Source organism: Toxotes jaculatrix, chromosome 17, assembly GCF_017976425.1.
Source record: "Toxotes jaculatrix isolate fToxJac2 chromosome 17, fToxJac2.pri, whole genome shotgun sequence".
NCBI classification, from domain to species: Eukaryota; Metazoa; Chordata; class Actinopteri; family Toxotidae; genus Toxotes; species Toxotes jaculatrix.
In genome coordinates this window covers 4,637,187-4,662,870 of record NC_054410.1, presented here as the reverse complement: position 1 = coordinate 4,662,870, position 25,684 = coordinate 4,637,187, and the positions used below count along the sequence as shown (strand labels likewise).

At 42.0% G+C, this 25,684-nt stretch overlaps 1 protein-coding gene across 2 annotated transcripts in view; it reads left to right on the top strand.

Annotated features, from left to right (window-relative positions):
• Positions 1-1,943: 1,943 nt before the first annotated feature.
• The window catches only part of pacs2 (phosphofurin acidic cluster sorting protein 2), a 49,287-nt gene continuing 25,546 nt past the window's right edge, over positions 1,944-25,684 (top strand). For both annotated transcript variants that reach the window (XM_041061577.1, XM_041061576.1), the window contains exon 1: positions 1,944-2,330. In XM_041061577.1, coding sequence (XP_040917511.1) covers positions 2,212-2,330 — 119 coding nt within the window. In that variant the 5' untranslated portion in view covers positions 1,944-2,211. The remainder of the gene's footprint in view (positions 2,331-25,684) is intronic.

Sequence of the window (25,684 nt, the reverse complement as noted above, 5' to 3'; positions counted from 1 at the left end):
ACAAGAAAAGTCAGGATATGAAAACCACACTTTGAGAAGAAGAGCAGTGAAATATTGAAGCTTGATGTCTTCAGATGAAATCCATCCTAATATCCTGGTGGATGATGATCTACAGATGGGAGACAAAATTAATGGAAAAAACAACACAAAGTGCCTTTGTAAGGACTCTACTGGAAACCAGTGGAGGGATGAACAACATTCCTCCAGCAGATATTTCCTCATTTGGTGTTGTGATGGTGGTGGTGGTGAGCGCAGCCCGTTAGCGATGGGCTGATGAAGCCTCATCAAAGCACTGAGGTTTTCAAGCCAGCCGTGTTGAAAATGTTCACATGGGACACGTAGAAATACCACAATACCCATCACCTCCACCATCTCCTCCATCACAGGCACTTAAACTGTGATCATTTCAATTTAAATATAGTGATTTTCATCTTTGTCCAAAGTGTGGAATAAGTCAGCTCATGAAGTGATGATGATGATGATGGCTTTTAACTTGTTTCTTAACACGTGACTTATTATTAACATATGTATGTTGCCATGTTAATGCCAAAGTAAAGTTAATACAGGATACGATTATATTGCTTCATTTGTTCAAGAGGAAACAGCTATAAATAGAATGAGAGAGGAGTGGCCATTGATAAAATAATACTTACAGAGAAGCTACCCATGGATTAATATAACAGCTTATCCATCAGATTATACTAATCCTGAAAATGCATGCCATGCAGTCTCTGAAAACCATCATGGTGAATGGTTGCACTTTCCAAAAGCAAGAGTTAAACATGTTTGTTAGGAAACTTGTTCAAAAACTGAAAAGAGATTTAGTTGGTTAAAACTGTGTGTAAGAGAACAAAGGGTGATTCAGCATGTTCAGCTTCAGCCACACGGTGGCAGTGCCTTCTTATAGCACAATGACAGCTGAGTCAACATTAAGGAGAATACATGGCTGTGTACAAAGAGTAAAACTGATTAATGTTCAATATTCTGATAAATTACTCATGAAAGTGATTCTTTGTGTGGTTTGGTTGGCGACTTGCTCAAAGGTACATCAGCAGGTCAGGTGTGGGAGCAGGTGTGTTTGATCCAAGTGAACAAATTGTCAGTAATTAATCGCAATAAAGAAAACAAACCCGGGTTCCATCAAAACACTGAGGAGGAGTGGGAGATTAAAATGCACCAAACTGCAGAATAAGAGGAGAAAGTCAGACTCATTCCACTTCTCTGTTCGAGTGGTGAGCCTCTTTAAGCAGCACTGGGACAGGTAAAGGTGCTTCAGCTGGCAGCTGTGGGCCACAGATGGTTCGGGACACTGCGCGGTGACGGTCTGGGAGTCGAACCGACCCGGCCTGAGTCCACGGACCCGCCCAGACCTGCACTGTCTGCACCTGGGAACAATCCAGAGACCTTCAATGACGTTTTTTATATGAGAGGTGGTTAGTGCCAGAAGACGAGACAGCTGAAGAACCCTGAAGGCTGTGTCACTTATTGATTTATCTGCTGATTGTTTAGTCTTTAAAATAATGTAAAATGCCCATCACAGCTCCAAAATCCATAGATATTATTTTTTAACAGTGACATACACCAGAGAAAAGCAACAAATCTTGACATTTAAAAAGCCGGAGTCTTGCTAAATGACCTTACACATATTTATCTTTTCAAAAAATATGATCTGTTCACGCACCAAAGACGTGAACTTTGACCAACACTCCTTTTCATGTGGTAAGAACGCAGAGATTTTTTGGTACATGAAACTTTTATTTATTTATTATTTGTTGATCAGTGCTTTTTGAAACGCAATGAGGAAATCGAGTCGGTTTTTTAAACAATAATTTTGTAAAAACGTGTTTGTCCTGCTCCTCCTCCTCCCTCCTCCCCCCCCTCCTCCTCGGACTTGCTCGGCACTAATCGCCTCTCATACACTGGGAACAGCGTGGTAGGCACAACAAGCTCGGCGGTCGGTCCGTTCACTGCTGCGCGGCTCTCACTGCAGTTCCTCCCTGGCACAGAGGACCACACCGACCCGCCCGGCTCCACAAGGACGGAGAAATGAGCTCGTCCTCCGCCGTTCACATCGCACTAACGTGAGCGTGTGACGGCTCTCCTCCTTCACGGACACACACACACAGAGACACGTACAGAAGACCCGCACCGGTCGCGGCTGTTTACAAATCTCCTGCTCGGTGCCGGACAGTCCCACCCGCAGCCCGGACCATGGCGGAGAGAAGTGGCCGGCTGAGCTTCCCCGGGAGCGGGGCTCTCAACAGACCCGTGCCCATGAACCTGTTCGCAACATGGGAGATTGACGGATCCTCCCCGAACTGCATCCCGAGGTCAGTCGCTGCACGCATGGCATCTCATTGTCCTTTTAAACTTTAAAGCCAGGGTTTCCAATGCGCCAGACGTGCAGCCTGCACAGTCATTTGTCCGATTGCTAACGTTACAGCTGCACGGCGGCTTACCACCAGCTAGCTGTACCACCGTGCCAAAGTGGATGCCCATGCAGGCCCTGCAGCGGGGTAATGCTCACTGGGCCATCTGCGCTGTTCTGATGTTGTGGTAAATAAAAGATGTATGGCTTCTGGTTGGTGAGCACCGTTTGGCAGGCAGCCACCAGCACAAACAGCTCATAAACAAATACTCCAGCCTGAGTGCAGGTTTAAATCAGCCTATAAAGGTGTGTGTGTGTTCTGCAGGTATACTCTGCGTTAAAAGCCCTGAATGCTCATAATCACCCTCTCATTTGTCATGATGGATGACGAGCTTTGTGCCACATCATTGTGCCAGGCTGCACCATGGAGACGATTTGGCTGCTGTGACCCCCAGAGACTCAGGGGCTGAGTTCACTCTGCAGGTCTTTAGTGCCAAATCCCGGTTTAACTGTCTAGGTTAGATTTTATTATTAGACTGTAACAATCCCAGCCCCTGTATCACACAGCCTTCATCACTGTCTTGCAGATGAATTTGTTAATGTGTGAACTAAGAAGCTGATATGGTTTAATCAATGGCAACTAGCAGCTATTTTCAGTATGGGTTTATGTTGTTAGTTTGGTTGTCAAAATTTGGTAAAATAATGCTGGTCACAGCTTCTCAGAGCTCAGGCTGATGTTCCCAAATTAGTTGTTTTACCAGAGCAGCTTCTTACAAGTCTTCACATGTAAGAAGCTGGAGTGAGATAAATGTTGGCATATTTGCTTGAATATAACTGAATATTCAACCAGCAGTATACTCTCTGTAGACGGCTGTAGTTCTGAGGTGCCGTGTGCAGTCACGTAAACGTAACATCGGCACAGACCAGACATGAATATGTCTCTTTATACTGTAATTTAAAAAAAAAAAGTGAACACGTTCAGAGAGCAGTGAAAACACACCTCTGGACCCATTTCTAAACATTTTGTCCTGACAAAGATCCGACTGGATTCAAAACGTTGTCCATTTAAATATATCTGCAGTTTTCATCGATGCTGAATTTCAATAACCTTGCACCTGCATGTAATGTTTGTATAACTACTGTACGCTCTGTCTTCAGCAGTATAATTTCATTGCCAAAACCTCAGTGGAAGTGGTCAGAAAAAAGGCCAGAAGAGAACGTTTTCTTTTTTTTATTTTCTTCATAGTGTTTCTGGAAATCTGATCCAAGCTTTCTGACATCGTGTTGAAATCTGACAAATATTCAGCCCTTCTTTCTTTCTTTTTTCGGCACGTTTTTAGCCTGATGTAATGACAGAAATAAAGGAGTTTGTGGTTTAAAGTCCACTTGGCTAAAACCTGCTGTCAGATATTGGTCAGCAGCTGTGGAGAAGGGAAAAAGCTGTAATTAACACAGGAGGTAGGGGGAGAGGATATGTGTATTTTTGTTGTTTTTTTTAAACTGATGACTGCCTCTCCTTAGCCTCTCTCTATCCTCTTAAGTTAAAACCGTCAGTGGGTATTACATTGCATGGCTTTTAGCTGAAATAAGACATTCATTTCCAGGAATAGCATAGCTGTGATGTTACTCAGCAGAGTGGACAAGTGGATAAAAAGGTTCTTGTAACTAAAAAGTCCCAGGTTCAATCCTTGGCGTGACCCCGGGTGTCTGCCAGCAACATGAAAAGCGTAACTGTCATCTGAAGCTGCTGTAACTGCGTGGATCTACTTTATTTAATGTGTTAGTTGCCTGCACAGTGAGTCTGTCTGAATGGAGGCTCAGAGGAGCGACTTCTCTTCTTGTGCCAATCAAGATCACGGCAGCTCTCTATTGACCGCTGTCTGTCAGTTTGGACAGGAGGAACTCGCCTTGTTAACCGGATGTCAAATCCACCGCCTCATCCCGGGGTATCAGCCCCTCAAGGTGGATAAACAAACCGACTGACCGCTGCCCGTCGTCAGAGGACAAACTTGTTTTACAGCAGAGTTTAATATCGAAACAGTCAGAGAGATGAGAAGGAGTCAGCAGAGCAGAGACACCTGAGAATCTGTGTGCACCTTTCAGCACATCCTGCCGCAGTTAGTTGTGAGCTTCAGAGGTTCTGCTAGGTGGATTTTACCTTTGGGATAAGCCAGGCTAACTGTTTCCCCCTGTTTCCAGTTTTAATGCGAAGCTAAGCTAACCTCCTCCTGGCTCCAGCCTCATGTGCTTTTCTCACAGCAGAGTGAGCAAGTCATTAGGTTCAGTGTAGAAGTAAACATTAGACTGAATGGACTGTGTTTTAACTGGTAGCTAATGACACTGTTATCATGGGAACATGTGGGAAAATCTTAGGCATGCAAGTTCACTCTTGACCTTGCAAATAGTGGCTTGACCAAAAAATAAATGTAATGCGAGGTCATTTTTCTTGCTTTTCCAGAATGAGAGTTTAGATGTGATCCATGCTGCATACAGGATTTTTATGTGTCCTAATCTGTTCCAGGTATCTGTGTACCTTGCATCGGTCCATCATCATTGTAACTCAAAGAAAGTTACTGTGTGTCATAAGGGAACGGGTTGCCTTTTTAATTTGACCCGGTACACTGTGCTCTTCTCCTGATTTTGTCAATTTATCCTGTGATTTCTTCATGCCTCCATAAACCCTGCTCGCCTTGGCTCGGAGGTCTCTGAAGCCCAAGGCTATTAGGCCAGGAGGCTTATAGAAGTGCTGCCTCTGCAATGATCTCACGTTTCCCAGAGTCACATCAGGACATGTGCCACTCCACGCTGAGGTGCTTAATAATCACCTATCATAGGCGAGGGAGGGGCCTTAATCACCTAAGTTAGAGGGTGGTTGAATGATAATTGCCTGTGGTTTGGAAATCCAGATGTCAGGTTCAGATACATGTGACTCCAAGGTGCTTTAAAAAAGAACTGGCTGGAAAAATGCAAATGCTGTTATGTACTTTTTTTTTTTTATAAGGCAGCACAGAGCGTTTATGAGGCGCTGGTCTGTTGCTGCTCATAACGTTAAGCCAGGATATGAAGTACTTGAGGAGTACACAGAGGGCTGTGCGCATTATACTCCTCAGCAGCCTGCTTAAGTTTCTGACTGACATCCTGAGTGTGACTGTGAAATGTACTCTTAAGTTCTGTCACCTCATTGCATTTGAATGAACACCGAGCGAGCCTTTTCCGCGCTCAGGGTGTGTCGGTGTGTTACAATAATTGCTTACTTATTCCTAAATATGGATGTGTCTTCTCCTCGGGCCTCCACCCTGCGTGCAAAATCAATCACGCCGGCGATGTTACCACGTAAGCTCTCTGCTCTTAAGAGCCGAGGGCAAGGTGCCGCGTTTCATCTCAGTATTTCTGAAGTGGGCATCAGTTGCATTTCTGCACATCAGCCCACAGGCGCGAGGCTAAGTGCTGCGAGAGACGGGGCCAATCTCCGAGACAGAGCCAGGATTGAACGGGCGACCCTCGAGTGGCAGCTGGACCCAGTAGGCTGTCATATTTGGGCCTGTTGGAGGCGAGAGTGCTGAGATGTCGCTTTGAGCAGCAGCGAGACACTCGCTCTTTTGTCCTCTGGCTGCCTGGGATGCTCACACTGCGGGAATTTAGAGTAGGATGAATGAGAGGCAGTTAAAGCCTCTCATTGTTTTATGTTCCCTGTGTTGTTCTTGTTGTCATGCACTCAGTGCTTGTTCTGTACCAATGTTTGGGAGTTTTAAAAAAGACCAAGAGTTTACAGCCACGCCAGCAGCTCTGTGAAGCTGTGCTTGGCGGTGCTTTGAGGTAAAGGCTAAAGCCACTGTGACAGTGCTCTCAGGTATTATGTCGGGCATTATCATCTTGGAGAAATGAATGTCTGCACCAAATTTTGTCCCAATCCATCCAGTCAATGTTGAGATATTTCACTGGAAAATTTTGTGCTATTGTTGAGAAATTTTAGTGGACTTAACTGACTTTAACCTCCCTCTCTGCTCTGGTAATATCCCAGGAACACTCTTGATTATATTTTGAAAGTGTCGTGTCTTAATCTCAACCTTTCAGAAGTTTGTCGGTCTCACTTTGGCTGATTTACTATGATTTGATCATGTTCCAGGTTCCTGTGTTTGCTGAGGAACAATAACGCTTTCACACTCAATTAGCAGAGGATGCTATTTTCTGGGTTTACTGCTGCGAAAACATCCATTATACAGTTTTGGTTTACCTCTGATTTTAACATACAGAATTACTGGCTTGCCACTCTCAGAAACAAACAAAGCCATCCCAAAGACTGTACGAGCATGGACTGAAACAGGCACTGCTACTGGGAATGCTGTTATAAGCTAATGTATGGTAATCACCTTTCTCACTCGTTAACGTCTGGAGTGCTCCAATGATTTTATTATCTTCATTTGATATTGAGGTCGGTCCCCCTTCCCCTTTTTTTTTGAAAGCCTTAATAAATAATTTATCATAGAGCCACAGTTAAAAAACCATGTCGCTGAGTTTCACACTGCTGCTGACTTCACACAGATGTCTTTGTCAAGTGAGTCTCTCTGCCATGTTCTTTGAATGTTAAGTCAGAGGGACTTATGTAAGATATCCTCTGCCCCCCCCCCCCATTTTGCTGATGCAGCTCATCCTGGAGGACAAACGGGACAGGACAGGAAAGGGCAGTCGCCTCCTCAGTCCACACACACACACACACACACACACACACACACACACACACACACACACACACACACACACACACACACACACACACACACATACATTTGAGATGCTTTGTGACTCTGCAGGCTGATCAATTTTGCCTCCAGCTGACTTTCCTCATGCCTCAGAGCCCAGCGCCCTGCCTGATTGCCTCCTTTTTTATATTTTTCTATTATTTCCCAACAGACAATATTTGATTTTAAGGACCTCGTGTTGATAACTGAATGGGTTTCTGTTCAGCTTCTATGTGAATTCAACAGCTTTCTGCAGAATGAGATCAGGAACATGTTTGCTTTATGACAGTCTGTGTGTGTGTGTGTGTGTGTGTGTGTGTGTGTGTATGTATGTGTGTGTGTGTGTGTGTGTGTGTGTTCTGTGTCCACAAACAACATGAAATACCGAGGGGAAAAAAAAACAGACATGGAAAACATGGGATTGTTTACATTGAATTTAGATGGTGTATCTGAACTGTCAGAAGGAACAAGGCTGTGACAGCGACTCCAGTCAAAAGTCAAGGCCTGCAGCAGCCTGACAGTTATTATACAACTGATAAAGAGTAGACATAAACACCAGATTACTGTAAATAGCCTGGTTTAACCCGAATGTGTGGTGTCAAGGATGTGTTCATGTCTTAAGCTGCATAATGGCAGCTACTAAGAAACAGCACAGCAACATAGAAAGCAGTTAATCTTATTTGGGTGAATAAAGGCTGTGAGAATTGCTGAAAAATTAAACACACAGCTTTTGTGTTTGAGGAGTTTAAAACCTGTGGGCTTGTTCTACATCTGCATCTACAGCTCTGATGTTTCATTAGTATGTGCTCCCTGAATTAAATTCATGTAAAATGGAAGATGGGACAAGCACATGTGCCGCTTGAGATGTGGAGTCGAGATGGACATTTCTTCAGCATTCAGCACCACGTTTACTTACTGGAAGAAAATGTCAGCTCTGATGCAGCAGAGCTAAACCAACCTTGGCCAATCCGTATGTCAGTGTAAATGTTTAGTCCAAGGGCATAATGTCCTCTCCAGTGGGTCTTTTAGTCTAAATAGACCTCAGGGTGATGGAGAGCAGACTAAATGGCATCCAGCTGAACCCGACACACGATAAGAACAGCTTACTCATAAGATATCTGCAGTCTATATCTCAATTATATATTATATATATATATATATATATATCTCAATTATATATATATATCGATATCTCAATTCTACATAGAGTTTTGGTGTTTTTCAGCTAACTGTTTTGGCTTTACAGCCTGCTACGCTACATTTTCGGTTGACTCTAACAGCGTCGTCAGTGTGTCCCACTGTGTCTCAGTGTCTCACTGTGTCGCACAGCATTAGGCAGCAGTTTTATTTTCAGTGAAACAGCTATAAAAAACCCACATGGTGCCACCTGCTCCACTCCAAACAGCAGACAGGCAAAATTAGCAGCTAGCTGGTGAACATACTGGAGTGTTAGCAACTAAAGACCAGTCATTTCCCTCAGGAGATGGTGGAGATCAAAACAGAGCTAAAAGGAGACTTAATATTGCAAACACATTTGCCTTAACAACTTTATAAGGAGATAATACATCAGTTTTGTGCTGACAGCTTGTTCTGTTTCTCCCAAGTGGCCAAAAACTCAAACTTCACATACAAGATTTTTCCAGAGCTTTCAAACACATCTCACCGTCTTCGTTAGTGAATGGGCTTGTTCAGTTGTCAGAGAACTGGCTCAAAATACTGTCCAGAATGTTTAGTTTGATTTAATATAGTCATCATGCACTGCTCATTACTTTTGTCTGCAATAATTCTCCTTAACTTAACTGCAGATAATGTTCTCTTGACTTACGATAATGCCCCCCTCATTTTTTAACCTAAATCCACAAATCTCATTTCCATCTCAATTCTGCTAATAGAGAAATTACAGTTCTAAAGAACGTCCTCACGGTAAACTGGATTTTGTGTGATTGTTGGCTGCAGAGGTGACCTTATTTCTAAATGTAGCTCAAATTATCGAAATAGCTTTGTGATTACACAGGGCATCCTGGGGCTTGTTTACTTTGTCCCATGTTCCAGCACTTTTGGGGGTAATGCAGAAAATGAGGTTAACGAGCTGAAAAGGCAGAGAGAAAAAAAGAGAGAGAGAGAGAGAGAGAGAGAGAGAGAGAGAGAGAGAGAGAGAGAGAGAGAGAGAGAGAGAGATGTGTCAAAACTTTGTGCCAGATGTAGATGAGATTATATCAAGGCAGCTTTCGAACAGTTGAGGCTTAGTGTAGTCAAAAGCAAATGTGACTTTTCTGGAGCTGTGTGTGCTCGCTGCCTGTCTGTCCCTGAATAATATGTTAAAAGGTGTCTTTGTAGTTCAGTGACACATTTGAGGGGAATATTGATGAGTTTTTGAGAGCTTTTCTTCCATTAACTACAAATTCTTTCAGATTTCTCTATAAGAGGTGAACAAGATAAGGAAAATGCATGGAGTAGACGTTTGCTGCTGTCTTTCATCGCCAGAAATGCTCCTTTAATCTTTAATGTCACACAGTACACACATTTTCACAGGGAATTAATAACATGGACTTTTCCTGGATGATGATGTCTCTGGCTGAAATTAAATTTCCTGCCTCAGTAGTGATGCAAATGCCGTCTTATCAGCCTCAATTGGGTGAAGTAAGTCTGACAAATTTTACATTTACATTTTGCACTCAAGGCGTTTAGCTAGCATTATTATTATTCATGGTGAGTTTTGATTTATTTCCTGACATCTCAATTTGTTCCTTCCTTTTCATATTGATTTTTCTGGCCCGTGGAGATGTGAATTCCTGCACTTAGTGGAGTTATTGTTTATCCATGCATTCATATTACCACTGTGCCTGTGTTTCTAATCTGTGTGTCCAAACGGTGACTTCCAGGGAAATCATTGTAATACATTAGTCACTGAATTCCATAGCAGCTGTGTTTGTATTACTCTACTTTTTGGTAACCGGTATATATATCTAGTATTGGTTGTTGATTATTAATGTTGTGCACATTTTGCTGGAGTCTGTTGCTATTTTTGTCACAGATTTGGTTTCAGTAATGAATCACTTGGCCTTGATTTCCACATCAAACGCTCTTCATTTTGTGTAATCTCTAATGAATCAGTCTTTTCCTTCTTGTAGTCTTGGTTAACTGCAGAAAGGCCCTGCAGGCCAGATTGCGGGCTTGCCTCTTGCAGCAGCCAGTGTGAAAAGAGGGAGTTGCTATTTCAGTTCTCCCTTCACTGAGGCTTAAAGAACTTTTTCTGAATTCAGAGCATGGAGGAGAAATGTAGGTCAGGATCCTTTTAGAAAACTTGCGGTGGGCAGGAGAGCTTAGAAGGTTTAACATATTGTTGTAATTAGGAAAGCTGCTGTGCCACGTCTGGCATCTTGCTCCTGGGTGGCTGAGTCATATGACCTCGTCCGTGTTTCCACCGGACTCCTCCCTGATGCTTTGCTGGACAGACGGACACAGCGAAAATCCTTCAAGTGGATGACTATAGAAATGAGCATTCATTGTCGCTGCCAGTCAGGAATAAGCATCAGTTTACAAGCCTGTAAACATAACCTCTGTGGCCTCCCAGATGCTGAGCAAGCCACAGCAGCTTGGTCCTGCTAATCTGCTGCAGTACAGACACTGACTGAAGTTCCACAGAATTTAAGTGATTAAGTAAAGAAGAAATAAGTGATTCAGATGATTCAGACAAACCTCACATTCAGTCCGGTAACTGTGTATAATTCCCTAAAAGCTCTGTTTATACAAATCTAGTCCAGAAAAGAGGGATGTTTTGTGTCTGACCTGTCTGTAAAATAAAAGCTCCACTGTCTCTTTAATCCATATTTGTTTTAGCAGACAGTATATTAAAAGGTTCAGTTACGGCTTAGAGAATAGACAGGCTTGCTCTGTGAAATGGGTTACAGTGTGATGTGTGACCCTATAAAAGAAATATTCTGTTCCAACAGCAGGCAGCAGAGCTGTAGCCGTAAAACTGGTGAAGAAGATGGAGCTGCTCGTCCAGAAATGGTGCAGTGGCTGACGCTCATACCTGTGGTATCACATGTAACTCTGATGGACCGGGTCCAATCACCGCAACTTCTTCTCCTCTTCACTGCTTTCACACTATCTCAGTAAATAGAAAATATAATTTTAAAGGAGTACTTCAGAGGACGAGAGACAGAGGACAGAGAACTCCTGCTGTATTGGCAGTTGTGCTGATTCCAAAACCAACCAAAATTTCAGCTTACAGTTGGCTGGTTCAGTTACAGTGGATTACAGTGGGCAGATGCTTTTGGCTCGAATTTGAATGTGTTATAATGTGAAGATATAAATGAACATTTATTTAACATCTTAAGAAGCCAGATTATATTCTTGTTGAGATGTGAAAACTATGTGTCCAGTGGTTTTGCACAATAGCAAACAGTACAAACTAGATGTTTTTGACCAAGTAGTTTACAAAATTTTCCATGAAAGGCCGAACTGCATTTTGTTTTCCCTTTTGATGCCTAAAGGTGGCGATTAATTGGTTTTCAAAACACTGGTTTTCATTTAAAATGGGCTTTAAAACATACAGCAGTAACTATAACATCCACTTGAGCCACAAAATTCAGACACACATTTAGTTCATGAAGACCTTTAGCAGACCATCAGATTGAAACAGTTATAGGTGGTTGAAATGTGACCCTTTCAGCCACATCAGTCAATAAACATTGGTATAAATGGACAAGAGTGCTCTGAATGTCCATTTTCAGCCGCCCTATAATGTAGAAACCTGTCAGGACAACGATGAGCGATCCTGCCGATGGGCTCTTCAACCAACAATGCAGAGATTAGCCCAGATGTGGTTTCTCTGTTGTGACTGTACCGTTAATTTGCAGACTGCTCTATAATTACTTAGACAAAAGAGCAAGGCCAACTTTTTTTTTGTTTTGCAATTATATGTCCTGTTTACAAACTCTCGGCTGGTATGAAAATCATTATCTAGGACACTTCAGATCTCGGTGTAATGGGATCTGAAGTGTCTGCTTTTTGTTTAATCCATCTTTAGTCTAAATTTTTAACTCAGGCACCACAGCTGCAATGAAACTTGGGGGGAGGGGCAGGTTTTTGTCATTATGTCCTAGCTTTTACAAAAATGCACTGATTGGCCCAATGGAGATTTTTCTCTTTCACTTTTAAGTTAAAATTTCTAACTTTTCTGTACTTTTAGTCCGTTCTTGGCTGTTTTCTGTGGTTTATAATACGTCCCTTAGTTGCAGCTAATGGGAATCTTAATGCCACTCACAGCATACAATGACATTTTCTAGCCACAGTATGCTTCCAACTTAGTGGTAACCGTTTGGAGAAGGTCCTTCTGCATGAATATGATAATGCCCTTGGTTTTAAAGAACACTTTTAGGAGGATCTGGACAACGACAAGCCGGGCTTTATTGCCCAACATCAGTGTTAGAGCTCACTAATGCCTGTGTGGCTGAATGGGAGCAAATCTCTGCAGCCAAGCTCCAAGATCTTATGCAATATCTGAAGAGATGGTGTTTTATAGGAGCAGATTAATTGGCATAGTTTTGAAAAGACTCATGAGTGTAATGTTTGTGCCATGTCATGTAGATGTGCCCATAGCACAGACTTTTCATATCAAAGATATACCAGTATGCCTCACTGAACCAACCAGTATTTCAGGAACAAACATATGCAAATGTTTATCAGCATTTTAGTCTGACAGTTTGAATATTTGTGGTTGAACAAAGCGACCACACATGAACACCTTGCATGATTTCGAAGCGAAATCCTTGTGTACTTTCTATATTTGGCAAATAAAACAGTCTTGGTTCTGATCTGATTCTGTAAAGTTCTGGATATGAACACAGGGCACAGACTTTTTCAGCCCAGAGATGGTTGTGAAGTGGGTGTCCGGCACTCTGGCATCATGGGTGGAGCAGAGCAGAGCAGCGTGCTGCAGATCGCTGCATACAAAGCTTTCATTTGTATTCCAGTTTCTGCTGTGGCCCCCCCAGGGCTCTCACAGGGCATGGATCATTTTTGTTCTTTTTAGTGGATTAGATTCTCCGCACTTTGGCTGTGAGGCACGAAACGACGACTTGGCTCTCAGCTGGCTGCTTGATGTGTCTCTGCCTTCCTCTGCTCTGCGTCAGCTGGTTTAACCGCAGACCCCTGTGCCTGCTCACAACCTACAAACTTACCTTTTCTTTCTCTCTAATAAACGCACATATGTGCCGACACTCTTTTGTAACCACAGACACAGACATACAAATCTCCCAGGAGATAAATTGGTTTCAGTGTCCATGTTGGTTTTAATTGTTTCTAGGTCACTCATACTCTGAGCTGATAGAGGAGATGGAATTCATATCTCCCTGTCCTGCATTTTTAATGGATTGCATTCATTATAGATTAACAAAAAAGATTTCTCCTTCTGGTTTAGTGAACGTAGCTCTACATCAGTGCTACTCCAGTGTTTTCTCTCTCTGCCTCTCACTCTGCCATCAAATATCATGGCCAAGAATATCTGGCACAGAGCAGAAGTGGGGAGATTTGATTATTAGGCTTATTCTTTGTGGATGGCTCTTCACTATTCTACAGCCTGTTATTTGTGTGTTTTTTACTGAGTGTAGAGAACATTTCCCTGTCTTCAGTGAGCTTCAGAAGTGGCTCAGCTGCGTGAGATGAAGGAATGTCTATTCATCCGAGAAAATTAAGGGGGATATTTTGGGGTAATGCAGAAAAAAAGGGCAAAACAGTGCCCAGGCTTGAGAGTGACCTTTTTCAAATTTTATTTCAGAGAAAAAAAAAAATAAAAAAAATCAGGAGTTTGCAATTCACAAAAGAGGGAAAGCTATGGGTGCACGGGCAGCCTTTATGCACTGTACTAAACCTGAAGGTTTCAAGATGATTCTCTTTTATTTATAATTAAAATGTGTTGTTTTAACAAGCAGGAAGAGCTCCACAAAAACTTTGTAGTCAAGGAAGTTACTTATTTGTCCAGCCATATTTCAATTTCTGCCTCAGATGTTGGAGTCTGTCCATGTCATGAGCACACATCAGTAACCAAGATGGATCCGCCTGAGCGAATGGGAAGAAAATTGGTGTTGTTGTGGAGAGTTGGTGCAGGTTGACCCTGGGGAAATAGAACAGTGCTGATGAGTTGACATGCAGCTTTGCAGGTTGATTTGTGTTACGCTCAAATATCAGCGTGTGGTCTGGAAAAACAAGCGCACTCCCGTGGTTTAGGGGTTATCAACCATGAACCACAACATCCCAAGTTCAAATGCATCTCTCCTCTATCACTATCTACTAAATACATAAAATCTGGTCATAAGCCAAAGTCTAAATTACAATTTTGACCTGAAGTCAAAAGTGTTTAGGATACATCTTCTGGGAATCACAAATGTTTGTACAAAATTTTGTCCCAAATCATCTAGTAGAGATCAAGATTTTGCTGCATACGTACAAGCTTTGACCTTATGGTGGTGCTAGGTGAAAACATCAGGGGATCATAAATGGGCAATAGGTTTCATCCTCTGGGGGCCATGAATATCTTTCCAAATCCCACAGTAATTCTTCCAGTGGTTCCTGAGATATTTCACTTCGGACCAAACTGGTGAACTGTTCAACTTTTCCATCCCTAGAGCTGCAGCGCAAGCATGGCCAAAAATGAAACAGTATAGATGCTATGTAATAAAACAACAGTCAACAGTGAATATTACATAGCAGTTTTTTTTTTCCTCAAAACTCCATATATTAAATGTAAAATTAGACCCTTTATTTATGGCCCACTGAATCTCATCTTCAGTCTGTCCTCATCTCTGCAGAAAGCTGTGGTCTCTGTCTGATCAGCTTTAAAAAGTCTCTGTCTCTGCAGGACAAACGGCAGGAAACACGAAGCTGAAGAAGGTCTGTGTTTGCTTGAGAGCACCTTCAATAAGCCTTATCTCCCCTGCAGGGCTTTTATTAGAGGATGAGCCTCCCTCCACTGCTTTAGTGGGATTTCATTCAGCGGCTGTGGTGTCTCGAGGTACTAAAGGCCATAAACCACCATCGGCCTTAGTCCCAGTTTACACAGACTGGGAGATAGTGAGGGACACTGCTGTTGATCGTTGTGTTTTTTTTTTTTTCCACTGCAGGGTTCAGGAAAAGTTAGTCTGCTCAGTACTGCTCTTTAGATTCACCAGTAAACACTAGCTTATTGACTTTTGCTGGTTAGTTGGGAAACTAGTCAGTGTGAATCAGTCTGTTTTAGATCTCATCTCACTCTTTCCTTATAGCTTGTTATCTTGATAAATTCATGGTTTTCATAACAAACTCATCTAAGAAGTTGGTTACTATCTAAAAAACTATTCAATAGATTGCTATGAAATTTGACAGAGACATGCATGGCTCCCAGAGGATGAATCTTTGAATCTTTGAATCTTGTCTTTCAGCCTGTACCAGAGATTAAAGGAAACTCTGATCCCATGATCAATGGATTTCTTTTGTTTTTCAGTCTTTGTCTCTTCTGTCACACAAAACTGAGGCAACATCAGTGAAGCAGTCAAGTTTGGATCTCGGAAAAGCATTGAATTTGTTATCTCGAGATAATGAGATATTTGAGTTATGAGCATGAGAAATCTATTTGATATGGTTTGATGTCTTTAGTCTCTTTGAAGACCACAGAGGCTTCTCTCAGCTTCTGCAGGCTACAAAATTTAGATTAAAGCATCTTTTTCTCCCAGAAATAGACATTTCGCGAAGGTGTTTTGGAGAGAGCCCATTCATTTTCTGTTGCTTTGGGATGTAAGCATTGTGGGTAATATGGTAACACCGCAGTGACACAGAGGACACCTCTGTTGTGAATGAGGCTAATTAAGAGGCCACGGTACAGTGAAGCATTGGGCAGATGCCAAAATATGAGACAAAAAGAAAGGAGGAGGCGTCTGATCCAAGGGCCGCCGGTGCTTTGTCTTGGAGACCGAACCCCAGACACAGCTCTGCGGCCTAATGGCTCCCTCTATTAATAAAAGATAAGCAGTCAATTATTGAGCTGTCAAAGTAGCGTTAGGGACGACACGGGCCGGGGGACGGGGAGGGCGGAGGGGAGTTTGAGGAGGCGTGTGTGAGGGATTTCATGATTGAGTTTCAGTGGAGGAGGGACGGTCTGTATCCTCGGGGTCTGTATGTTCCTGGTCTCAGGAGATATTTGAGAGAACGAGATCTCCCCCATCCAATTCACCTTTATTAGTCAGTCTTCACCTCATCTTCTTGTTGTCCGCTCCTTTCTGTTCCTCCGTCAATCAACCTGCAGACTCTCCTTTGTATGAAACCAGTTAAGAAAACCAGATTTAAACTGCAGTCAACAGCTTTTTTTCCCTCCTTTTTAATGTGTTGCTTTTTCCTGGTGAGTTGAGTTTTGCTGCCATTTAGTTTCCGTCTAATCCAATTTAGTTCTGATATCTGTCGTCTTACTGTAGTTGTTTTCTTTTTTTCCTTCTTCGGTTTGAGACATCCTTTATGTTTTACGTCCCTGTGGGTAATCCTTTTGAAGCTTGCACAGTTTCTTTTTGTGCTCATTATTACCCTGCTGTGCAAATTAAAAATTTAAATTCTCTCTCTGTCATGCACACACACACACACACACACACACACACACACAATCACAGGTTGTTTACATCAAACCAATTACTGGAATACTATGTTAAAATGCAGCTGATGTTTTCTTCTTTTCCTCCAGTTAATTGTGTATGCGAGTCATAAATATACCAAGTGTCGTTCATATTCTCATACATTTTGTATTTTCATTCCTCTTTTTTTAAAGTCTCATAAGTTAATGTTTTATGATTCTCTTCGTGCAACAGAATAAACAAGTCTTACGCAATTTATTTCAGTTTATTTCAGCATACATCAGCCGTTCGGATGTTAAATGTTTCTCCTCTTTTTTTTTTTCCTCTTCTCATTTTTCATGTGCAGGCGTTCACTCACACTGATTCCTTTTTCGCAGTTTCCCCCCCTCACAGCCAATTAGGAAATACCGAGGTAGATTTCCTGCCTACATTTTTTTCCTCTATGCTTTAAAGATAAAAATCTGAAGTGCTGTCTCTTCCTCTCTCTCCCCCTGTTTTTCCCTCCACCTCCAACAAGTAATGGCATTCCTGTGTTTTGGCAGTTCGGAGGGAAGCCTCAACCTGCTTTTCTCCCTCGTCTCGTCTCAGGATAAAAGCTTGTTGTTGTGGAGACAGAAGGTGAGGTGGCTGAAGCAGAGCCGTATCTGTCTCCTGCCGCTCCGGTGGCCTTCGGAGCTTAATGATCTACTGACACACATTCGTTGAGCAAATATGAGCGTGATTTATAGGAAAGCAAGGGCACCCATCAGGACGGAGGAGTTTAGACTTTGCCTCCAGTTGTCTGTTTATTATTCATGAGCAACAGGGAGAAGCGGTTTATGTATGAACCTCAGTGGCTTCAAAGAGGGGATGAATGTGTATGAGTGTACGAGCAACACGCACTTGAGCTTTTGTTTTGTGCGGTATGTGTGAGTCCTTTTTTTGGCTGTCCAGCAGGGTGTTGTTGGCTCATGTCTTCTGTTGACCTTAACACCACCCCTTAAAGATGAAACATGATGATTCACAGTTCTGGAGTTATGATGAGCATGTTTTTAGCAATCAGCTACGATATAACATTTATCTATAGTAGGTGCATTTCATTACCTTTGGACTTCCCCCTGTTTCCAGTCTTTATGCTTAGCTAAGCTAAGCAGCCGCTGGATGTAGCTTCATATTTAGTAGAGTGGGACTAATATTCTCATCTAACTCTCTGCCAGAAAGTGAATAAGCACTCGCAAGATGTTGAACATTGCTTTAAGTGTGTAAGTGTGTTTGTGTGCACGCGTGTGAGTGTGTGTCTGCGTTTGTTTGTGTGTGAGTGTGTGGACACTGCACTTCGGAACACGTTCATTCACAGACTTGCGCTCTTACTGTCAAAGCTGTCTTCTCTTGTCAGACAGGTTGAACTCAAATCTATTTTAAGCACAGTGTGTCCTGAACTTCGTGACCAGTACACACACACACACACACACACACACACACGTATACAGTCAAACATACACACACACACACACCCCTACCAGGCTCTGCTCTGTCACTTCACTACACCGTCTCCCCAGCCAGCCGGTAAACCCCACAGCTGAATATTGCATGAGCAGCTGAGCAGTGGAGAGCCCCCGGCACACGTCTGAATAATGGGAAAGAACCACGGCAGATTGATTATAGTGTGTGTGTGTGTCTGTGTCTGTGTGTGTCTGTGTGTGTGTGTGGTATGCCTGCTTGGCCTGCCTACCACAGCAAAGCTCAGCTTCAACCTTTTTCACCTCCTACAACTTGCGTGTGTGTGCTTCTGTTATCAGGGTGTTAGCAGGCCTCAGCCTACCAACACTGCCGTGGATAAGGGTCGGCTGCCCCTGGGACCACAGTGACTCGGCTATAAGCTTATAAGCATATAGTTAACCGTAGCTAACTATACGCTAAAACTGATGTACTATGAATACTTTTACCTGAAGCTTGGTGCTGCACAGAGGCTGCCTGCTGCCCCTAAATTGTTATGAGAGGTCAAAAGGACAGATTTCCCAACAGGGATTAATAAAATATGGCCCAACATAAAGAGTGGTGACACAGCCCATTGTTGTCGTGATTGTTTTCATGACAAAAGTGGTGCAGAAACAACACAGCTGGTCCATTATAGCTGCTGTTTTTAATAAAACATTCACCTAAAACAAAAACATTTCCCAATTCAGACTCCTGGATTTTGGTGGTGTATTCCAGCACACACTTAAACACAGACAGGTGACAGGAAAGTCAAAAGGCACTCAAAGTATTATCAAAAAGTTCCAAACAACTGACATTTCACCACATACAGAGAAAAAAAAACCCCTAAAAGTTCCTGTTTTCTTTTCTACCTGTTACAACCTTCTTCAAGGTAAAATACACAAACAGCCTTTTGTTGATGTTGCCACTGGTTGTTGTGGCTCTGCTGTTGTTTTGGCTTCATGGTTACACTCAGGATAAAGTCACTTGTGTTTACAAAAGCCATGGAAAACCACATCTGTCCCATACAGAGCTGCATTCACGCTACATCCAGGCTCAGCAGGCGCAGAGCACAGTACCTGTGTAGTTGGGGAAAAAAAAAAATTGTATGAGATGCTCTACAGGCCCACATACTCAGCACAGCGTCTTGTGGGGTTTCTGGGATGTTTGCAGTGTAATTGTACAGTATGAGCTGTCTCTCTACGGGGACGGGGGCTTTCCTCATTCTGTCCTAATCAGTTTTGACAAGATTCATTACCCTCTCATTCCTCCGACTGTAGCTGTTGGCCTTCATGTGTAGTAATGATGGTCCTCTGTCTTTTCCCGCTGAGTCTCTTGCTGTTTGTGGAGTTGGTGAGACTCTTAAATCACTGCACTGATGTTTCTGCCCTTTATTGCACTTGTCATGAGGATGAGTAAGCTCTACTCCGTTACAAGCCAGTGTTGGAGCGCCGATGATAAGTTTGCAAAACACAATTTATAAGGTTAAAGCAGTGATTTCTAGCTTTCTAAGAAAAAAAATCTTTGACTCGTTGGGCATCTTGTCTCTTTTCAGATGTTTAACATTTCCACTAAAGAGGCATTTATTCTCTAAAATCCTCAGATTTTCCTCAGAAGAGGAAGTGAAAGGTCCACAACATGAATACAAATTTGTGTCGCAGAACTTACCCACCACATTTATGTTACTGTATTTATGTTATCTTTGTAGTACCAGTAAACATTGTAGTCCCTCACTGAATAAAAATAACTTTTCTTGTTAGAGTTTTCTTTTCTTTTTTGGATTGCTGCTGTGAGTATAAGTCTCCAGTATGGAGCAGTAATTGGGAGCTGCAGACTGGCAGAAGTCAGAGCTTGAAACCAAAACCCTGAAAGAGACGGTCTGGCTGTCAAATCTGTTTTTGCACTGTCTAAAATAAGTTGTTGCGTCTGGCTGTGACTGTGCAAGTGCTGCTCTCTTTCTCTTTCTGTCTTTGGCATTATCTGACGCTCACTCATTATAGAGCTTTCCTGCTTTTACTCATCCATCCAACACTTTCTATTTCTGTTTTCTCCTCTTTGGTCTCTACAGATAAGCTCACTCAGCCTTTGTCATTAACTTACTGCCTCATGGATGTTAGCTGAGCTCAGGGGTGTAGGACCAGTGGTTTAGGGGGAGATGGGGGCGCAGTCTGGGCACTGCTCCAGCCGAAGACTCCCCATCCTCCACTTCCCTGTCCTCCATCTCAAGGCTTCCTGGCACCTCTCCCTATTCCTCACTCCATCAGGAGAATACCAGCCCATAAGAGGGAAGACAAATGAGAAAAGAGTGCCTCATCATCACTCTGAACCTTTCCCAGCTTCAGTCATTTTTTTTTAGCTTTCAGCTCTTGGCCTCGCCGCTTTGTTGGTCGATAAAAAACAAGAAGGATAAACAAGAGCAGATGCTTCTCTCTGGGGAATATACGCCTAATGACAATTTTAAAGGACTTAACGGTTGGTCACACTCTAGGGTGCAGATGTGTCTTTTAACCCGAGGGAAAATAATGTTGGTTCACAGTGATACCATGTGATTAAATGTGTGTTCTAGCTCATTATATGCACTTATATCCATGAAATTCATAATAAATGAAGGGTCATTTTAAATTTTGCACCGTATTATCGTGCGTTTAGATTATATTATATTATATTAACCCACACAATTCTGCAGTTCCTCCTCAGTTGTACACTGTTTTAGTTTCTTTCAGCTCATTGTTCTGGTTTTATTCCCTTTACTTCTGGAACAGTAGGCAGCTGTTTTCAGGGATCCTCAGAAACTTTAATTAATTTAAAGTAAAACTCAAAACTGTGTCAGCAAATCAAACTGGTGCCTTTTTTCAGTGAAAATGAAAACTTTGAACTCAGAACTCAGGAAAGCCAATTTTCACTCCACGTTTTCAAAATAAGTGATATAAAATAAACTTTCCTTTCTTATCTGCTCAATATAATTAGAAAAGTTTGTCTATTTCAAGTTTAAATTCAGTATATCCTCTCACCCATAGATAATATCTCAGGCACCATGTCCTTGTTTTTTTATTATTTTGTTATTATTATTATTATTATGGCCATTTTAGGCCGTTACTAGATAAGGAGGGTGCATACAGACAGGAAATGTGGGGAAGGAGAGTAGAGGAATGACATCCAGTAAATGGTCTGGCTGACAGGGAGTCAACCCGGGGACTCGCTGCTCAGAGCATTTACACCCATGTGGTACGCTCCCTAACCACTCACTCGTTATTGGGTTGCCTCCGTGTCCTCGTTTTTTTTAACTACCACTGCATGTGGAGCTACTGAAGGCCTGGACCTCTGGGTGTCCTGATGGCTCAGACAGCCAGTGTCATGTTCACATTTCCTCTCTGTGTCTGAGACATTCACAGCATGGACAGCCTTCAGGAACATGAGGTTCCTCATGAATCTTACAGTCAGTGCAATCCAGTCATTGTCGCATGGCCACTATAACATGTAACAAACTTTTGCAGGTGAGCTACTCTTCAGGTGAACTATTCTTCTCTTCTAGTTGCCCGGGCAACAGTGATTTAATATCACAGAATTAGAACTGAAGTTGTTCCAGCTCCATACTTTACTAATTGTAACCAGCTTTTGAGTTTGTAGTATGTTCACACTGGAAAAGAGACACTAGAAAACCACCAGTATGCAGACTGAATGTGCTTGATTTGTTTGTGTGCTGTTGATGTACACAACTGTCCCACAATACAATGAAAATAGGAAATGTAAGAGCCACTCACAGCTGGAAAAATAAAGAATAGTTGTGGGTAGTGGTGAGAAAACAAAAGATTTGGTTTGGTTTAATCCACTCATAAAATTGAGGTGAAGGAAGTTTGTTTGCGGTGCTCAGAGCTTTGAAAAATGTTATTTTATTGTGTTGTACTTACATAAGAACATTTTTTGTTGTACTTGTGTCTCAGTCTTTTACAACTATATATTTCTACTCCACTACATTTCACAGAAACATATAAGAAGCTTTTAAAACATACTCAGCCAACTCAACCATCTCTAAACCTAAATAACAGTTTGAGGCCCAAAGAGATAAAGAAATGTCCAATATTTCAAAGACAGAGATAAAAAAATGAATAAAAAATTGTGTAGCAGAACTTATCTACACAATTTGCCTTATCCTGACCCCTCATATTTATCTTGTTACCCTTTGCACCATTGTCCAAAAGTAAACTGTCTTAATAGTGCTGACTTATAAGCTGTTTTGCACTGTTGAATTTTATATAAATATGTCTTTTGAATAAACTGTGTAAGTAAAGGATCTGAGTTCTTCTTTCACCCAAGCAGTCAGGTGCATTCATTTCTCTGTACATGCCACAGCAGTGCCACTGTTGAGATTAGTGCAGAGTGTATACTCCATGGTACAGTATCCCTTTGGGACTCATTGACTGTGTGTTCATTCAGGTGCAGCCTCTGACTCGGTCAGATCTCCACCGCTCTCTTCGCGCACACCTTCCCTGTCACTCTCCACCCTGTGATGCTCACCAAACCAGAAATGTCTAGAAAGAAAGAATTCAGTCATGCGTCCTGTTTGCCAACTTCAGCTTCTGTCTGTGGCGGGTGAGGCATGTGGCGGAGAAGCTTGTGGCGGTGGCGTTACAGGAGGTGTTGGCATGTCAGTCACTCCAGTCTTGAGTGCGTGAGGCATGTTTGGAGTAGGATGCCAGTTCTGAAGCAGCCGTGACCAAATGTGACCGTGCTGTGTGTGTATGAGGATGTAAGTGGTGTGTGTAGAAGGTGCATTTAAATAGCTTGAAGGCAGTATTCCTCTGTGATGTTTGCGTTTCAGGTTTCAGTCTGAGGCTGGCGGGCAGGCAGGACACGGTGTCCCATGCGACCGCTGCTTCTTCTTCTTCCCTCTTTCCCTCTTTGATGTTGAAGCATGCAAAAAGATGTCCTTTCAGTATTTACATTCAGGCAATCTCTCTCTCTCTCTCTCTCTCTCTCTCTCTCTCTCTCTCTCTCTCTCTCTCTCTCTCTCTCTCTCTCTCTCTCACACACATATATGTACAATTAGCTGCATTCCCATAGTAACCCCAATTTTAAAATGGGTGTGATGAAGAGGCCGTGTTGCCTCATCAGACACAGGAAACACAGATGTGTGAACAGGCTGTACTCTTGATTTGCTCAAACAGCAATTATACTTACATCTTAAATGTTTAGATGATTCACAAGGGCAGTAATAAAGTCATGAAGTTTCTGAAGCCCATCATTTGGTAGCAGGTGTGTGGGAAGTTCACCAGAAAATAATAGAGGATTAATTTTCTTTCTGAAAGTTAGTGGCAGTTACACGTATGCATTATAGGCATTTAGGTGACTCATTCAGAGCAATTTAGTCAGCAGGTGGGTTCACTTTGATGAAATGCATGGCAGGCGATGGACAAATGAGCTGCTACAGGGTTTGAACCTGTTCCATTAACAGGACTTAACTATGATTAGAAGTAAAATTAAATGCACTGAAAGCTTTAGGTTATGATGTCAGAAAGATAGACGTACTGTACTTAGACTGCAGCAGGTTTCCTGTCACATCCATAATCACCATTTGCATTTGTTATGTTCCTATACCCATTAATTTCCTTGAAACTTGTGTGTAAATAACGCAAGCAAACAAACTACCCATTCATCGTTATATAACGCTCATTTGATAAACACACATTTTTTACACAGTGCAAGCGTTAAAAAGAGATGAAGAGAGGGGAAAGCAAACGTCTTAGGGCAATATGGTCGATAGTTATTTTAGTGTTAAGTTACACTTACTTGATACTTGATATTTGAAGCACAGCTGAGCCTAAGTACACTTGAGACTGACAAACAACAGCTGAGTCTGAGACAAAGATAAGAGTGATGGAAGTTAAACAGTTACGTCTAATAGTGTTGAACTAAGTCTGACATTCTGATTCTGAAATGTCAAAGGCCACCGTACAGAGAATAATGTTTTGATTTACAACATGATATTCCCAAAAGTCAAACATTCCTATAAGTGGTGGATTTGAAAAAAAAAGCTCTTCTGCTCTTCTGCAGCTCTTCCAGGGGAAGAGCTGCAGAATTTTGTTTTACACAATGTTATTGACTCTAAACATTTTCTTCAGACAGAATTGTAGTTTTATTGTCAGTAGGTGGTGCAAAAGATTAAATAAATGTTATTATTATTAAATGATTGTTTACAGTACTTTAAATTCTCATTTGCAACATAAATTTCTCCACAGAAAGTTTATGTGCAGTGAGGAAAGTTGCATTTTTGCACGAAAACTCTCTTTTTTTTCCTCCTACAAGGCTTCTATGGCTCCCTGTGCCAGTATCCCACCTCCCATGTGACATTTTTCATTTGCTGACAGGTGAAGGATTTATGGTCTGACAGGGAGAAATGCTCTGTTTTCCTGCAGAAGTGATCCAAGTTTCCTCTTAGTCAATCAAGCAATGGCATTTCTCAAAATACAATCAACTATCTGCAGCTGAGGAGCTGTTTCAGAGTGTCTCTGAAGACTTGTTTTCACGTTTTTTCTTAGTGAGTCATCAAGCTAGAGATGGTTTGAATCAGACTGACAGAGGGAGGGAGAAAGAGAGAGCAGGATTGCCAGACTGAAAGAAAGGCGGACGTAGACACAGGGATGTGGGTTTTCCAGAACCCCAAGAGACGTGAGAATTTAGGTCAGTCCAGTGCTCTGACACATAACATTGACGCATTGGGAAAAAGTACGAGCTGCATGGCTTGGCCAGTCAGGGTGATGATGTTGATAACTACATACGCAGATGCCGGATTAGAGAATAGACAAACACACTCAACAGGCTTTGCATTTTTTTTTTTTTTAAACCAGTGTATTTATCCACAAAAACACACTTTTTTTCATATACAAACCACGGGATGAACCACACACCAAAACAGAAACACAACACAGAAATTATCCCAAGGCCATAGGAAATACTAATTTCTGATTGGCTGGCAGGTGTCTGTTAAAATTCAAAGAAAGATCTCATCAAAAGTTAAACACATCGCAGCATTTTGTTGCTATGTTGCTATGGTCACCCACATTCTAATATTCCATGCCCACTGGTTTAGAACTCTTTATCCATTGTTCTAAATCAGTTGGCATGGGACATTAGAATGCCGGAAACCATGGCAACAATACAACAATATTGCAGAGTCACCAAATAATAACTCTGAAATAGATTCAACCATAGGTTAAACTACAACCAAACACCTTAAAAATGGATGATTTGAATGCCTTTAACCACATTTTTCTCTGGTAATGGTCACAGTCTAAGAGATTTTATATATACATGTATATAATGTTCTATTATGTAAAATAGATAAATTATTAGTTTGTGGTAATTTGATTAATGAAAACTCATATAAAAAAGACCGCTAAGAAGGCTCCTTGGTTTTTACCCAGTGTTGAGGCCCGGTCATGTTGCCAGGCACCACATCAAAGTCTAGTTTTAATACATTTAAAGTGTCCGTTGTGGTGCATAGCTTTCAATAAATTTGCATTCAA